Consider the following 18,531-nt stretch of genomic DNA (forward strand, 5'->3'; position numbering starts at 1 on the left):
TTCTCTTTTCCGTCCTGCATAACGGAAACCAGACGGATGGAGGTCTTTAGAGATGATAATGTTCAGTGAACTGAATGATAATACATGGTGAAGGTCTATAGAGATGATAATACTTGGTGGACTGGATGAATAATAATGCACAGTGGAGGTCTATAGAGATTATAATACACGGTGGTGGTCTATAGAGATGACACTACACGGTGGAGGTCTATAGAGACAAAACATGGTGGAGTTCTATAGAGATAACAATACGTGGTGGTGGTCTATAGAGATGACAGTACACAGCGGTGGTCTATAGAGATAACAATACACGTGGTGGTCTATAGAGATAACAATACATAGTGGTGGTCTATAGAGACAATACATGGTGCAGGTCTACAGAGATGATTATACACTGTGGAGGGCTGTAGAAATGATAATACATGGTGGATGTCTATAGAGATAATAATACACGGTGGTGGTTTATAGAGATGACAATACATGGTGGTGGTTTATAGAGATGACACTACACGGCGGAGGTCTATAGAGATAATACATGGTGGAGTTCTATAGAGATAACAATACGTGGTGGTGGTCTATAGAGATGACAGTACACGGTGGAGTTCTATAGAGATAACAATACACGGTGGTGGTCTATAGAGATGACAATACACGGTGGTGGTCTATAGAGACAATTCATGGTGGTGGTCTACAGAGCTGATTATACACTATATATCGAATTCTTTTAGCGAATATCGGCACTTTGCTAATTCGCGAATATTTCGAATATAGCAGTATAAATTCTCTATTTCGAATATTCTTTTTTTTTTTTTTATTGTTATATTTTTTTCTTTCCCACTTCCCAAAAGTAGTTCTTACCTGTCCTGAGGATTCCTGGCTTCCTGGCTGCTCCAGTCAGTGCCCGTTGCCGCTTCTGCCGACTTCAGTGCTCATGGAGCGTCCCCATCACCATGGGAACGCCTCCATACTAGAATGTACTGTCGGATGTGAGAATTAAGTTGAAATCGCAATTCGATTATTATAACTTGAATTAATCGAATTGCGATTTCAACTTAGCACTGCTATATTCCATATTCATTAACTTTGTTAATTCTAGTAATCTGACCCATTAGAAACACAGCTCTAAGTTGAAATCGCAATTCGATTATTATAACTTGAAGTAATCGCATTGTAATTTTAACTTAGACCTGGTTTACTATGGTTGGCTTGGTAGAATTAGCGAAGATGACGAATGTATTCGTCATATTCCTCAAAACGAAGATAACGAAGTATTCTCCATCTTCGTTTTAGCTCCATATTCGTCAACTTCGCTAATTCTAGCAATCAAATAGGAAAGTTGACTATAGAGACAGCTGTGTTTAATTCGCTATGCGATTATATTACTTTGCTTTTTTTTTATAAATAGAATAATTATAATAATTATCAAGTATTATAATTATTTTATTTACTTTTAAAAAAAAGCTAAGTAATATTATCGCATAGCGAATTAAAAACTTAGCTGTCTCTAGTCAACTTTCCTATATGATTGCTAGAATTAGCGAAGTTGACGAATATGGAGCTAAAACGAAGCTGGAGAATACTTTGTTATCTTCGTTTTGAGGAATATGACGAATACATTCGTCATATTCGTCATCTTCGCTAATTCTAGATATCAAACCAATAGGAAAGTTACCTTAAGTTAAAATCGCAATACGCGATTATTTAAATCGCATATTAATCGTGATAACTAGAATAATGACGAATATTCGATTTCGACGAATTTGAGACGAATATTCAAGCGAATATTTGCGAATTTCATTGAAATCGAATATGGCACCTCCCGCTCATCACTATTATACACTGTGGAGGGCTGTAGAAATGATAATACATGGTGGATGTCTATAGAGATAATAATACACGGTGGTGGTTTATAGAGATGACAGTACACGGCGGAGGTCTATAGAGATAATACATGGTGGAGTTCTATAGAGATAACAATACACGGTGGTGGTCTATAGAGACAATACATGGTGGAGTTCTATAGAGATAACAATACACGGTGGTGGTCTATAGAGACAATACATGGTGGAGTTCTATAGAGATAATACGTGGTGGTGGTCTATAGAGATGACAGTACACAGTGGTGGTCTATAGAGATAACAATACACGGTGGTGGTCTATAGAGATGACAATACACGGTGGTGGTCTATAGAGACAATTCATGGTGGTGGTCTACAGAGCTGATTATACACTAGTGTTGAGCGCGAATATTCGAATAACGAATTCTTTTAGCGAATATCGGCACTTCGCTAATTCGCAAATATTTCGAATATAGCACTATAAATTCTCTATTTCGAATATTCTTTTTTTTTTTTTTTATTGTTATATTTTTTTCTTTCCCACTTCCCAAAAGTAGTTCTTACCTGTCCTGAGGATTCCTGGCTTCCTGGCTGCTCCAGTCAGTGCCCGTTGCCGCTTCTGCCGACTTCAGCGCTCATGGAGCGTCCCCATCACCATGGGAACGCCTCCATACTAGAATGTACTGTCGGATGTGAGAATTAAGTTGAAATCGCAATTCGATTATTATAACTTGAATTAATCGAATTGCGATTTCAACTTAGCACTGCTATATTCCATATTCATTAACTTCGTTAATTCTAGTAAGCTGACCCATTAGAAACACAGCTCTAAGTTGAAATCGCAATTCGATTATTATAACTTGAAGTAATCGCATTGTAATTTTAACTTAGACCTGGTTTACTATGGTTGGCTTGGTAGAATTAGCGAAGATGACGAATGTATTCGTCATATTCCTCAAAACGAAGATAACAAAGTATTCTCCATCTTCGTTTTAGCTACCTATTCGTCAACTTCGCTAATTCTAGCAATCAAATAGGAAAGTTGACTATAGAGACAGCTGTGTTTAATTCGCTATGCGATTATATTACTTTGCTTTTTTTTTATAAATAGAATAATTATAATAATTATCAAGTATTATAATTATTTTATTTATTTTTAAAAAAAGCTAAGTAATATTATCGCATAGCGAATTAAAAACTTAGCTGTCTCTAGTCAACTTTTCTATTTGATTGCTAGAATTAGCGAAGTTGACGAATATGGAGCTAAAACGAAGCTGGAGAATACTTTGTTATCTTCGTTTTGAGGAATATGACGAATACATTCGTCATATTCGTCATCTTCGCTAATTCTAGATATCAAACCAATAGGAAAGTTACCTTAAGTTAAAATCGCAATACGCGATTATTTAAATCGCATATTAATCGTGATAACTAGAATAATGACGAATATTCGATTTCGACGAATTTGAGACGAATATTCAAGCGAATATTTGCGAATTTCATTGAAATCGAATATGGCACCTCCCTCTCATCACTATTATACACTGTGGAGGGCTGTAGAAATGATAATACATGGTGGATGTCTATAGAGATAACAATACACGGTGGTGGTTTATAGAGATGACAGTACACGGCGGAGGTCTATAGAGATAATACATGGTGGAGTTCTATAGAGATAACAATACATAGTGGTGGTCTATAGAGATGACAGTACACAGTGGTGGTTTATAGAGATAACAATACACGGTGGTGGTCTATAGAGACAATACATGGTGGTGGTCTATAGAGACAATACATGGTGCAAGTCTACAGAGATGATTATACACTGTGGAGGGCTGTAGAAATGATAATACATGGTGGATGTCTATAGAGATAATACACGGTGATGGTTTATAGAGATGACACTACACGGCGGAGGTCTATAGAGATAATACATGGTGGAGTTCTATAGAGATAACAATACGTGGTGGTGGTCTATAGAGATGACAGTACACAGTGGAGTTCTATAGAGATAACAATACACGGTGGTGGTCTATAGAGACAATACATGGTGCAGGTCTACAGAGATGATTATACACTGTGGAGGGCTGTAGAAATGATAATACATGGTGGATATCTATAGAGATAATACACCATTGGGGGTCAATAAAGATGATAATACATGGTGGTGGTCTATAGAGATGACAGTACACAGTGGTGGTCTATAGAGACAATACATGGTGGTGGTCTATAGAGACAATACATGGTGTAGGTCTACAGAGATGATTATACACTGTGGAGGGCTGTAGAAATGATAACACATGGTGGATGTCTATAGAGATAATACACCATGGAGGTCAATAAAGATGATAATAAATGGTGGTGGTCTATAGAGATGACAGTACACGGTGGAGGTCTATAGAGACAATACATGGTGGAGTTCTATAGAGATGACAATACATGGTGGAGGTCTATAGGGGAGCTAATGCACGGTGGAGGTCTATAGAAATGAAATTACACATTAGAGTTCTATAGAGATGATGCATGCTGGAGGTCTATAGAGATAGCAGCACACAGAGGAGGTCTTTAGAGATGATCATGTTCAGTGAACTGAATGATAATACATGGTGAAGGTCTATAGAGATGATAATACTTGGTGGACTGGATGGACAATAATGCACAGTGGAGGTCTATAATACACGGTGGTGGTCTATAGAGATGACACTACACTGTGGAAGTCTATAAAGACAATACATGGTGGAGTTCTATAGAGATAATACATGGTGGTGGACTATAGAGATTACAGTACACAGCGGTGGTCTATAGAGATAACAATACACGGTGGTGGTCTATAGAGACAATACATAGTGGTGGTCTATAGAGACAATACATGGTGCAGGTCTACAGAGATGATTATACACTGTGGAGGGCTGTAGAAATGATAATACATGGTGGATGTCTATAGAGATAATACACTATGGAGGTCAATAAAGATGATAATACATGGTGGTGGTCTATAGAGATGACAGTACACGGTGGAGGTCTATAGAGACAATACATGGTGGTGGTCTATAGAGACAATGCATGGTGTAGGTCTACAGAGATGATTATACACTGTGGAGGGCTGTAGAAATGATAACACATGGTGGATGTCTATAGAGATAATACACCATGGAGGTCAATAAAGATGATAATACATGGTGGTGGTCTATAGAGATGACAGTACACGGTGGAGGTCTATAGAGACAATACACGGTGGAGTTCTATAGAGATGACAATACATGGTGGATGTCTATAGGGGAGCTAATGCACGGTGGAGGTCTATAGAAATGAAATTACACATTAGAGTTCTATAGAGATGATGATGCATGCTGGAGGTCTATAGAGATAGCAGCACACAGAGGAGGTCTTTAGAGATGATAATGTTCAGTGAACTGAATGATAATACATGGTGAAGGTCTATAGAGATGATAATACTTGGTGGACTGGATGGACAATAATGCACAGTGGAGGTCTATAATACACGGTGGTGGTCTATAGAGATGACACTACACTGTGGAAGTCTATAAAGACAATACATGGTGGAGTTCTATAGAGATAATACATGGTGGTGGACTATAGAGATTACAGTACACAGCGGTGGTCTATAGAGATAACAATACACGGTGGTGGTCTATAGAGACAATACATGGTGCAGGTCTACAGAGATGATTATACACTGTGGAGGGCTGTAGAAATGATAATACATGGTGGATGTCTATAGAGATAATACACTATGGAGGTCAATAAAGATGATAATACATGGTGGTGGTCTATAGAGATGACAGTACACGGTGGAGGTCTATAGAGACAATACATAGTGGAGTTCTATACAGATAATACACAGTGGTGGTCTATAGAGATGACAATACATGGTGGAGGTCTATAGGGGAGATAATGCACGGTGGAGTTCTATAGAGATTATAATGCATGCTGGAGGACTATAGAGATAGCAGCACACAGAGAAGGTCTATAGAGATGATAATACATGGTGGAGGTCTATAGAGATTATAATGCATGGTGGTGGTCTATAGAGATGATAATGCATGGTGGTGGTCTATAGAGATAACAGTACACAGTGAAGGTCCATAGAGATGATAATACATGGTGGAGGTCTATAGGGGAGATAATACACGGTGGAGTTCTATAGAGATGAAATGACATATTAGAGGACTATAGAGATGATAATACATGGTGGTGGTCTATAGAGATGACAGTACACAGTGGAGGTCTATAGAGACCATACATGGTGGAGTTCTATAGAGATAACAATACACGATGGTGGTCTATAGAGATGACAATACATGGTGGAGGTCTATAGGGAAGATAATGCACGGTGGAGGTCTATAGAGATGAAATTACACATTAGAGTTCTATAGAGATGATAATACATGTTGGAGGTCTATAGAGATGATAATACATGATGGATGTCTATAGAGATAGCAGCACACAGAGAAGGTCCATAGGGATGATAATACATGGTGGAGGTCTATAGAGATGATAATGCGTGGTGGTGGTCTATAGAGATGATAATGCGTGGTGGTGGTCTATAGAGATGATAATGCATGGTGGTGGTCTATAGGTGAGATAATACCCGGTGGAGGTCTATATAGATGAAATTACATATTAGATGCCTATTGAAATGATAATACATGGTGGAGGTCTATAGAGATTATCATAATACTTGGTGGACTGGATGGATAATAATGCACAGTGGAGTTTATAGAGATGACAGTACACGGTGGTGGTCTATAGAGATGATAATATCTGGTGGAGGTCTATAGAGAAGGTCCATAGAGATACAATTACACATTAGAGGTCTATAGAGAGAAGATAATACACAGTGGACTGGATGGATAATAATACACCGTGGAGGTCCATAGAGATTACGGTACACAGTGAAGGTCTTTTGGTCTAAGAGCTTCTATGGCGATCCATAGTCTCTCGTGCTTGGCCAGGTAGAGCAGGAAACTAGGGCAATGTTGCTGTATATATAGCAGAAGTATCTGAAAGACAAAAAGTGAGCAGCACATCGAGCCCACAAATATATGGCCAATATCAGAATACACTGTGCACACAGTGTCAGTACATGAAACAGGAACCGTAAGCTCCCCCCAGCAGATGCAATGGTGACTGATTTACAAACATAGCATCCTCTCCACTTATATGCAATGTGACCATCACTTTCATTGTGATAATCCCAACTAGCCACATCTGATGACATAATGATTTCTGCTCCACCAGTGTAGTTTCCAACTCTCTTCAATGAGACCTTTTCTCTAGACCCACGGAAGGTTCAGTGCATGCGCAGTCAGGTTCCAGGTTCCACAGTCTGCAGATCCCACTCTAAGTGCATTTAATTTCTGGGGTTTACTTGCCTTTACACAGCGGAACTTTATGTATCTATATTGCATATCATTTTTATGAAATAGTGGGTGTCACCACTTACTTTAGGGGTGTCAATTAACATAATGCTCTATGCACAAGTGGACAGGACGCTATGTTTGATGCTTGTTTGTAAATCAGTCACCATTGCATCTGCTGGAAAAGTGCTGCAGGTCCCTCTTTCAGAAGTGTCTGGAAGCCATCTGGCATGTACTGCCATTTATGTGTGTTCTATTCCACCTCATGAGTTCTGGAGGAGAATACGTTGTTCTCTTGGTAAAGCCAAAGATGAAGACCTGAAGAATTACAATTTGGTATTTAGTGCATGTAGACTTGGGGAGATAAGGGTGGTGGTATGGCGAGTAGCGGTGGAATCAAGGAAGCCATGTTTCCCTAATATGTCTCTTCTTTACAGGCCATATGCAGTGGTTTCAATTTCCCGGATGAATACTGCCCCCTGGCTGATGAAGAGTATAAAATGGAAAGGCTACACAGGAGGCCTGGCACTACGCCTTATGCTCCAAACTTACCCACATTTGATGATGTTGAAAATGCCCTGAAACTGAAAGATTTTGACACTCTCCCATTTAATGAGACATCCCTACATAGCTTCCGGAATGCTCTAGAAGGTGTGTGCTGTGGTAGAGAGGTAAACTATAGGCAAAGTGAGGATTATTTACACCTTTGAGGGCAATTTTTTTATGATTGCATTTTACTTATTTTGGGCTAAAAATCATGTTTTTCAATTGGTCTTTTTTTTTAAATATTCAACCATTCTGTCACAAAGGGTTAATTGTTTGTCTAGCTACAGTGGCAAGAATAAGTATGTGAACCCTTTGGAATTATATGGATTTCTGCACAAATTGGTCATAAAATGTGATCTGATCTTCATCTAAGTCACAACAATAGACAATCACAGTCTGCTTAACCACCTCAGCCCCCAGTGCTTAAACACCCTGAAAGACCAGGCCACTTTTTACACTTCTGACCTACACTACTTTCACCGTTTATTGCTCGGTCATGCAACTTACCACCCAAATGAATTTTACCTCCTTTTCTTCTCACTAATAGAGCTTTCATTTGGTGGTATTTCATTGCTGCTGACATTTTTACTTTTTTTTGTTATTAATCGAAATTTAACGATTTTTTTTGCAAAAAAATGACATTTTTCACTTTCAGTTGTAAAATTTTGCAAAAAAAACGACATCCATATATAAATTTTGCTCTAAATTTATTGTTCTACATGTCTTTGATAAAAAAAAAATGTTTGGGTAAAAAAAAAATGGTTTGGGTAAAAGTTATAGCGTTTACAAACTATGGTACAAAAATGTGAATTTCCGCTTTTTGAAGCAGCTCTGACTTTCTGAGCACCTGTCATGTTTCCTGAGGTTCTACAATGGCCAGACAGTACAAACACCCCACAAATGACCCCATTTCGGAAAGTACACACCCTAAGGTATTCGCTGATGGGCATAGTGAGTTCATAGAACTTTTTATTTTTTGTCACAAGTTAGCGGAAAATGATGATTTTTTTTTTTTTTCTTACAAAGTCTCATATTCTCACATTCCCCAACTTCTCCTGAGTACGGCGATACCAGATGTGTGACACTTTTTTGCAGCCTAGATGCGCAAAGGGGCCCAAATTCCTTTTAGGAGGGCATTTTTAGACATTTGGATACCAGACTTCTTCTCACGCTTTGGGGCCCCTAGAATGCCAGGGCAGTATAAATACCCCACATGTGACCCCATTTTGGAAAGAAGACACCCCAAGGTATTCAATGAGGGGCATGGCGAGTTCATCGAAATTTTTTTTTTTGGCACAAGTTAGCGGAAATTGATATTTTTTATTTTTTTATCACAAAGTCTCCTGTTCCGCTAACTTGGGACAAAAATTTCAATCTTTCATGGACTCAATATGCCCCTCACGGAATACCTGGGGGTGTCTTCTTTCCGAAATGGGGTCACATGTGGGGTATTTATACTGCCCTGGCATTCTAGGGGCCCTAAAGCGTGAGAAGAAGTCTGGAATATAAATGTCTAAAAAATTTTACGCATTTGGATTCCGTGAGGGGTATGGTGAGTTTATGTGAGATTTTATTTTTTGACACAAGTTAGTGGAATATGAGACTTTGTAAGAAAAAAAAATAATAATTCCGCTAACTTGGGCCAAAAAAATGTCTGAATGGAGCCTTACAGAGGGGTGATCAATGACAGGGGGGGTGATCAATGACAGGGGGGGTGATCAATGACAGGGGGGTGATCAGGGAGTCTATATGGGGTGATAACCACAGTCATTGATCACGCCCGTGTAAGGCTTCATTCAGACGTCCGTATGCGTTTTGCGGATCCGATCCATCTATCAGTGCATCCGTAAAAATCATGCGGACATCTGAATGGAGCTTTACAGGGGGGTAATCAATGACAGGGGGGTGATCAGGGAGTCTATATGGGGTGATAACCACAGTCATTTATCATGCCCCTGTAAGGCTTCATTCAGACGTCCGGATGCGTTTTGCGGATCCGATCCATCTATCAGTGCATCCGTAAAAATCATGCGGACATCTGAATGGAGCTTTACAGGGGGTTGATCAATGACAGGGGTGTAATCAATGACAGGGGGGTGATCAGGGAGTCTATATGGGGTGATCACCACAGTCATTGATCACGCCCCTGTAAGGCTTCATTCAGACATCCTATGCGTTTTGCGGATCCGATCCATCTATCAGTGCATCCGTAAAAATCATGCGGACATCTGAATGGAGCTTTACAGGGGGGTAATCAATGACAGGGGGGGGTGATCAATGACAGGGGGGTGATCAGGGAGTCTATATGGGGTGATAACCACAGTCATTGATCATGCCCCTGTAAGGCTTCATTCAGACGTCCGGATGCGTTTTGCGGATCCGATCCATCTATCAGTGCATCCGTAAAAATCATGCGGACATCTGAATGGAGCTTTACAGGGGGTTGATCAATGACAGGGGTGTAATCAATGACAGGGGGGTGATCAGGGAGTCTATATGGGGTGATCACCACAGTCATTGATCACGCCCCTGTAAGGCTTCATTCAGACGTCCGTATGCGTTTTGCGGATCTGATCCATCTATCAGTGCATCCGTAAAAATCATGCGGACATCTGAATGGAGCTTTACAGGGGGGGTAATCAATGACAGGGGGGGTGATCAATGACAGGGGGGTGATCAGGGAGTCTATATGGGGTGATAACCACAGTCATTGATCACGCCCCTGTAAGGCTTCATTCAGACGTCCGTATGCGTTTTGCGGATCCGATCCATCTATCAGTGCATCCGTAAAAATCATGCGGACATCTGAATGGAGCTTTACAGGGGGGGTGATCAATGACAGGGGTGTAATCAATGACAGGGGGGTGATCAGGGAGTCTATATGGGGTGATCAGGGGCTAATAAGGGGTTAATAAGTGACGGGGGGGGGGGTGTAGTGTAGTGTAGTGGTGCTTGGTGGGACTTTACTGAGCTACCTGTGTCCTCTGGTGGTCGATCCAAACAAAGGCGACCACCAGAGGACCAGGTAGCAGGTATATTAGACGCTGTTATCAAAACAGCGTCTAATATACCTGTTAGGGGTTAAAAAAAACACATCTCCAGCCTGCCAGCGAACGATCGCCGCTGGCAGGCTGGAGATCAACTCTCTTACCTTCCGTTCCTGTGAGCGCGCGCGCCTGTGTGCGCGCGTTCACAGGAAATCCTGGCTCACGCGAGATGACGCGTATATGCGTCGCTGAGCGCAGGGCTGCTACCTCCGGAACGCGAATCTGCGTACAGCGGTCCGGAGGTGGTTAAACTAATAACACACAAAGAATTAAATGTTACCATGTTTTTATTGAACACACCATGTAAACATTCACAGTGCAGGTGTAAAAAGTATGTGAACCCTTGGATTTAATAACTGGTTGAACCTCCTTTGGCAGCATTAACTTCAACCAAACGTTTCCTGTAGTTGCAGATCAGACGTGCACAACGGTCAGGAGTAATTCTTTACCATTCCTCTTTACAGAACTGTTTCAGTTCAGCAATATTCTTGGGATGTCTGGTGTGAATCGCTTTCTTGAGGTCATGCCACAGCATCTCCATCGGGTTGAGGTCAGGACTCTGACTGGGCCACTCCATAAGGCGTATTTTCTTCTGTTTAAGCCATTCTGTTGTTGATTTTCTTCTATGCTTTGGGTCGTTGTCCTGTTGCAACACCCATCTTCTGTTGAGCTTCAGCTGGTGGACAGATGGCCTTAAGTTCTCCTGCAAAATGTCTTGATAAACTTGGGAATTCATTTTTCCTTTGATGATAGAAATCAGTCCAGGCCCTGACGCAGCAAAGCAGCCCCAAACCATGATGCCCCCATCCCCATACTTCACAGTTGGGATGAGGTTTTGATGTTGGTGTGCTGTGCCTCTTTTTCTCTACACATAGAGTTGTGTGTTTCTTCCAAACAACTCAACTTTGGTTTCATCTGTCCACAGAATATTTTGCCAGTACTGCTGTGGAACATCCAGGTGCTCTTGTGCAAACTATAAACGTGGTGCAATGTTTTTTTGGACAGCAGTGGCTTCCTCTGTGGTGTCCTCCCATGAAATCCATTCTTGTTTAGTATTTTACGTATTGTAGATTCGCTAACAGGGATGTTAGCATATGCCAGAGACTTCTGTAAGTCTTTAGCTGACACTCTAGGATTTTTCTTCACCTCATTGAGCAGTCTGCGCTGTGCTCTTACAGTCATCTTTACAGGACGGCCACTCCTAGGGAGAGTAGCAGCAGTGCTGAACTTTCTCCATTTATAGACCATTTGTCTTACCGTGGACTTTTGGAGATACTTTTATAACCCTTTCCAGCTATATGCAAGTCAACAATTCTTAATTGTAGGTCTTCTGAGAGCTCTTTTGTGCGAGGCATCATTCACATCAGGCAATGCTTCTTGTGAAAAGCAAACCCAGAACTGGTGTGTGTTTTTTATAGGGCAGGGCAGCTGTAACCAACACCTCCGATCTCATCTCATTGATTGGACTCCAGTTGGCTGACACCTCACTCCAATTAGCTCTTGGAGATGTCATTAGTCTAGGGGTTCACATACTTTTTCCACCTGCACTGTGAATGTTTACATGGTGTGTTCAATAAAAACATGGTAACATTTAACTCTTTGTGTGTTATTAGTTTATGCAGACGGTGATTGTCTATTGTTGTGAATTAGATGAAGATCAGATCACATTTTATGACCAATTTGTGCAGAAATCCATATCATTCCAAAGGGTTCTCATACTTTTTCTTGCAACTGTATATGAATCCTACTTTCACTTTGTGGTCATCTAATAAACCTTATCTCTGAATTACTAAAAGGTCATAAACGCTTATTTAAGCCCCATTTTTATCAGTAAGACTAAAAATACAGGGCCTGCTACTAGAGAATTCCAAGGCTGTACAGAGAAAGGGGCTCAACATCAATAATGGCCAATTGAAAAAAATTATCTTTAGCTCAAAATGAGTACAATGCAATAATAATATTAAAAAATATCCCCAAAGGTGTACATAGCCTGTAAAGTCGAAAAATGTTCATTGTAAGGATCTCCCCATCAGGATAGTCGTACCAGATATCAAGAGCCTACAGACACAGACGACCTGTTACGTGGGTCATACCATTTGGCACTGCAGGCTTTATCTATCTTTATGTGTAATACACTGACCTACAGTGCGTTTTACACTGGACACAGCTGCTGATCCTCTCTACTGTGTTCTCCAGATGATGATAGTAGTAACCTCTGCAGTTGGCACCCATCAGGGAGGCAATACGGTGCAGCAGCTGTTCTGCCAGGGTTTAGTACAGCAGAAGCACAGAGGGCATTCTGGACTTTTCTCCGCCCCTCAGCCTTACATACTCTGGTATCTGGTTCTAAGCCTGACAGTTACCGAAGGCTGTGGTGAAGTTCTGCCTTCATCTAACCATCTCTAGCCATCTTTCTGTCCCTCTCAAGATGTCTTCTACTTAGTTACATAGTAACCCTAACCTATACAGTGTGATAGTCCATACGTCATCCATACAGTATGTCCCATCCATACACCAACCCTAAATTGCGCCCCGACCATACAGCATAGACCCATTCAGTACCGTCTGTCCATACACCATCCATACAGTGCGCCCCATCCATACACCATTCATGCAGTGCTCCCCATCCATACAGTGCGCTCCGTCTATACACCATCCATACACTGCGCTCCGTCTATACACCATCCATACAGTGCGCCGCGTCCATATAACATTGAACGATACAGTATGTCCCATCCATACAGTGCACCCTGTCCATACACCATCCATACAGTGTGTCCCATCCATAAACCATCCATACATCGCGCTCCGTCTATACACCATCCATACACTGCGCCGCGTCCATATAACATTGAACGATACAGTATGTCCCATCCATACACCATCCATACAGTGCGCCCTGTCCATACACCATCGAACCATACACTGCGCCCCGTCCATACACTTACCCTACAGTGTGCTCTGTCCATACACCGTCCATACAGTGCGCCCCATCCATACACCATTGAACTATACACTGCACCCCGTCCATACACCATCCATACAGTGCACCCCATCCATAGACCATCCATACAGTGTGCCTCGTCCATAACACATCCAAACAGTCCGCCCTGTCCATACAACATACAAAATCCATACAGTGTGCCCCTTCCATAAACCAACCCTACAATATGTCCCTTCCATATACCATCAAAGCATACACTGTGCCCTGTCCATACAACATCCATACAGTGCGCCCCCGTCCATACACCATCCATACACTGCGCCCCATCCATACACTGCGCCCCGTCCATACACCAACTTTACAGTATGTCCCTTCCATATAACATTGAACCATACACTGTGCCCTGTCCGTACAACATTCATACATTGAGCACCATCCATGCACCATCCATACAGTGCGCCCCGTCCATACACCAACCATACAGTATGTCCATTCGATATACCATCAAACCATACACTGTGCCCCGTCCATACACTATCCATTCAGTGCGCCCCATCCACACACCAACCATACAGTGCGCCCAGTCCATACACCAACCATACAGTGCGCACCGTCCATACACCAACCATACAGTGCGCACCATCCATACACTCACCCTACAGTGCGCCCCGTCCATACACCAACCATACAGTGCGCCCCGTCCACACACCAACCATACAGTGCGCACCATCCATACACCAACCATACAGTGCGCACCATCCATACACTCACCCTACAGTGCGCCCCGTCCATACACCAACCTTACAGTATGTCCTTTCCATGTACCATCAAACCATATACTGTGCCCCGTCCATACACTATCCATTCAGTGCGCCCCATCCATACACCAACCATACAGTGCGCCCCGTCCACACACCAACCATACAGTGCGCACCATCCATACAGTCCGCCCCGTCCATACACTCACCCTACAGTGCGCCCCGTCCATACACCAACCTTACAGTATGTCCTTTCCATGTACCATCAAACCATATACTGTGCCCCGTCCATACACTATCCATTCAGTGCGCCCCATCAATACACCAACCATACAGTGCGCCCCGTCCACACACCAACCATACAGTGTGCACCATCCATACACCAACCATACAATCCGCCCCATCCATACACTCACCCTACAGTGCGCCCCGTCCATACACCAACCTTACAGTATGTCCTTTCCATGTACCATCAAACCATATACTGTGCCCCGTCCATAGACTATCCATTCAGTGCGCCCCATCCATACACCAACCATACAGTGCGCCCCATCCATACACTCACCCTACAGTGCGCCCCATCCATACACCAACCTTACAGTATGTCCTTCCCATGTACCATCAAACCATATACTGTGCCCCGTCCATACACTATCCATTCAGTGCGCCCCATCCATACACCAACCATACAGTGCGCCCCATCCATACACTCACCCTACAGTGCGCCCCATCCATACACCAACCTTACAGTATGTCCTTTCCATGTACCATCAAACCATATACTGTGCCCCGTCCATACACTATCCATTCAGTGCGCCCCATCCATACACCAACCATACAGTGCGCCCCGTCCATACACCAACCATACAGTGCGCACCATCCATACAGTCCGCCCCGTCCATACACTCACCCTACAGTGCGCCCCGTCCATACACCCACCCTACAGTGCGCCCCGTCCATACACCAACCTTACAGTATGTCCTTTCCATGTACCATCAAACCATATACTGTGCCCCGTCCATACACTATCCATTCAGTGCGCCCCGTCCACACACCAACCATACAGTGCGCCCCGTCCACACACCAACCATACAGTGCGCACCATCCATACACCAACCATACAATCCGCCCCATCCATACACTCACCCTACAGTGCGCCCCGTCCATACACCAACCTTACAGTATGTCCTTTCCATGTACCATCAAACCATATACTGTGCCCCGTCCATAGACTATCCATTCAGTGCGCCCCATCCATACACCAACCATACAGTGCGCACCATCCATACAGTCCGCCCCGTCCATACACTCACCCTACAGTGCGCCCCGTCCATACACCAACCTTACAGTATGTCCTTTCCATGTACCATCAAACCATATACTGTGCCCCGTCCATACACTATCCATTCAGTGCGCCCCATCCATACACCAACCATACAGTGCACCCCGTCCATCATTTTCCATCCATGCCATATCTCTCTATCTCAACTCTCTCATATCTATCTCTCCATCTAATACCCATCAACCCAATGTTATAATTTATGTCCTATTCTTCCATTCTCCTCTTTCCAGGTTTTTTGGCCCCAGATGGGATCACCCTGAGGAGGAGCATACATAACCTGGTCCACATCTATCTCGGGGGCACCATGTCGCAGATCTCTATCTCCAGCAATGACCCCATTTTCATCCTGCATCACGGGTTCATCGACAAGTGAGTGTCGTGACTTTATCACCTTTTCATGAACTTCTCTTAAAGGGAAGAAATGGAAAATGAAGACGAATCCTCCCTGGGACTGTGCGCCACGAGTACTAATACCATGAACTTCACAGTCTATAAGGGGTTTCTGGGAGATTGATATCTAACCGGTGGGGTTCCAGTACTCGGCATCTCCGCTGATCAGCTGTTTGAAGAGGCTGCAGCCTCCTCACAACCTACCAACCACAGTGCAAAACATGAATTATCAGCTGTCCTTGGTACTGCAGCCTTGGCTTATTCCCTAGAATGGAACTGAGCTGCAAATGGGCCACATGACCAATGAATGTGCTGTCTCTGGTCTAGGAAGAGGCCACGGCACTCACTGGAGGGCCGTGGCCTCTTTGAACAGCAGATCCGCAAAGCGCTGGGATTTGGACTGATCAGACATTGATGACTTATCCAGAGGACAGGTGATCATTAATACTGAACTGCAGAAAAACCCCTTTAAATGCAAATGCACAGTATCCACATATACTTACTAGGAATTATAAATCAGTAATACTTAGCAGAGATTTAAGTAATAAAATACTCACCTGATTCTTCACACTAAAAAAATACCATTAAGACAAATACTCAGGAACTCGGCACTATACACTATGTATGTGTTAGTACATGGACACTATGAACAATAGTTCTCGGCGGGATTTGAGCCCTGGACATTAGTACTAGGCGGGGATTGTGCCCTGGACATTAGTACTAGGCGGGGATTGTGCCCTGGTCATAGGTACTCAGCAGGGATTGTGTCCCATGAACATTAGTAATCATCGGGATTGTGCTCTGGGTAATAATACACAGCGAGGATTGTGTTCCAGGAATATTAGTTCCTCAACGGGGATTGTGCCCTGGATATTTGTACTCGGCGGGGACTGTGCCTCAGGAGCATTAGTACTTGGAGGGGATTGTGCCCCATAAACATTAGAACATGGCGGGAATTGTGCTCCGGACATTAGTACTTGGTGGGATTTGTGCTCCATAAGAATTAGTACCCAGTGAGGATTGTGCCCTGCTGGACATTGGTACTCAGTGGGGATTGAGCTTTAGGAACATTAGTACTTGACAGATATTGTGCCCCATGAGCATTTGTAGTTGGCAGAAATTGTGCCCTGAACATTAGTACTCCGAAGGAATTGTGCCCCAACAGCATAAGTACGCTTTGGGGATTGAACCCCATGAGGATTAGTACCCGTGCACCATGTGCACTATGAGCATTAGAACATGGCAAGGAGTGTGCCAAAAAAAAATCGCCACCAAAAATATTTTGTTGAACCGCCTTTAGCTATGATTACGGAACGCATTCACTGTGGCATTGTTTCGATAAGCTTCTGCAATGTCACAAGATTTATTTCCATCCTGTGTTGCATTCATTTTTCACCAAGATCTTGCATTGATGATGGTAGAGTCTGATCGCTGCGCAAAGCCTTCTCCCGCACATCCCAAAGATTCTCAATACGATGATTTTCATTTCTTCCTTGAATACGATGGGTCCCCACTATCCTCCAGTTTTTAATAATCCGTTGGACAGTTCTTAACCCAATTTTAGTAGTTTCTGCAATCTCCCTAGATGATTTCTCTGCTTGATGCATGCCAATGATTTGACCCTTCTCAAACAGACTAACATCTTTGCCACGACCACAAGATGAGTCTTTCGACATGGTTGTTAAGAAATGAGAAGCAACTCATTGCACCAGTTGGGGTTAAATAACTTGTTGCCAACTGAAAGATAATCGCCCATGTAGTAATTATCCAATAGGAGGATAAATCATTTACCGGATGGACTAGGCTGTTTGAGGGGCCCTATCAGGTCGACTGCTATCCGGCTGAAGGGCTCTTCTATGATGGGCATGGATAGCAGCTTCGCCTTGGAATGATCCCCCCTTTTCCCAACCCGATGGCAAACATCGCAGGTCCGGCAATAATGTCGCACATCTGTGGAGAGACCCAGCCAAAAGAAGTGCTGGTGAGAGGTGCGAGTCATTCCCAAATGTCCTGCTAAGGGAATATCATGCCCTATTCGGAGAAGCTCCTGTCTGAACTTCGTGGAACTACCAATTGGCGCCTCAGTGAAGGGGCGGCCCCAGGGTGATGGATGTCAGACACCCGCTATAGCTTGTCTTGTTTCTGTACATATTTTTCCCCTTCTGAACCTAGCTGACCTGTCTCAGCCCTAAGGTGATACTTCTGGAGGGAGCGGTCAGCCCTAGTATCCCAAATTCTTCTGGGGTATCCCAGGCTAGGGTCGTCATGGTTAATGTCTTAGTCAA

The 18,531-nt window shown here is 43.0% G+C and overlaps 1 protein-coding gene across 3 annotated transcripts in view; it reads left to right on the top strand.

Annotated features, from left to right (window-relative positions):
• The window catches only part of LOC121002078 (tyrosinase-like), a 112,693-nt gene that overhangs the window by 83,835 nt on the left and 10,327 nt on the right, over positions 1-18,531 (top strand). For all 3 annotated transcript variants that reach the window (XM_040433376.1, XM_040433375.1, XM_040433377.1), the window contains exons 3-4: positions 7,657-7,870; positions 16,087-16,225. In XM_040433376.1, coding sequence (XP_040289310.1) covers positions 7,657-7,870; positions 16,087-16,225 — 353 coding nt within the window. The remainder of the gene's footprint in view (positions 1-7,656; positions 7,871-16,086; positions 16,226-18,531) is intronic.

The sequence above is a fragment of the Bufo bufo genome, chromosome 5 (genome assembly GCF_905171765.1).
Source record: "Bufo bufo chromosome 5, aBufBuf1.1, whole genome shotgun sequence".
NCBI lineage: Eukaryota > Metazoa > Chordata > Amphibia > Anura > Bufonidae > Bufo > Bufo bufo.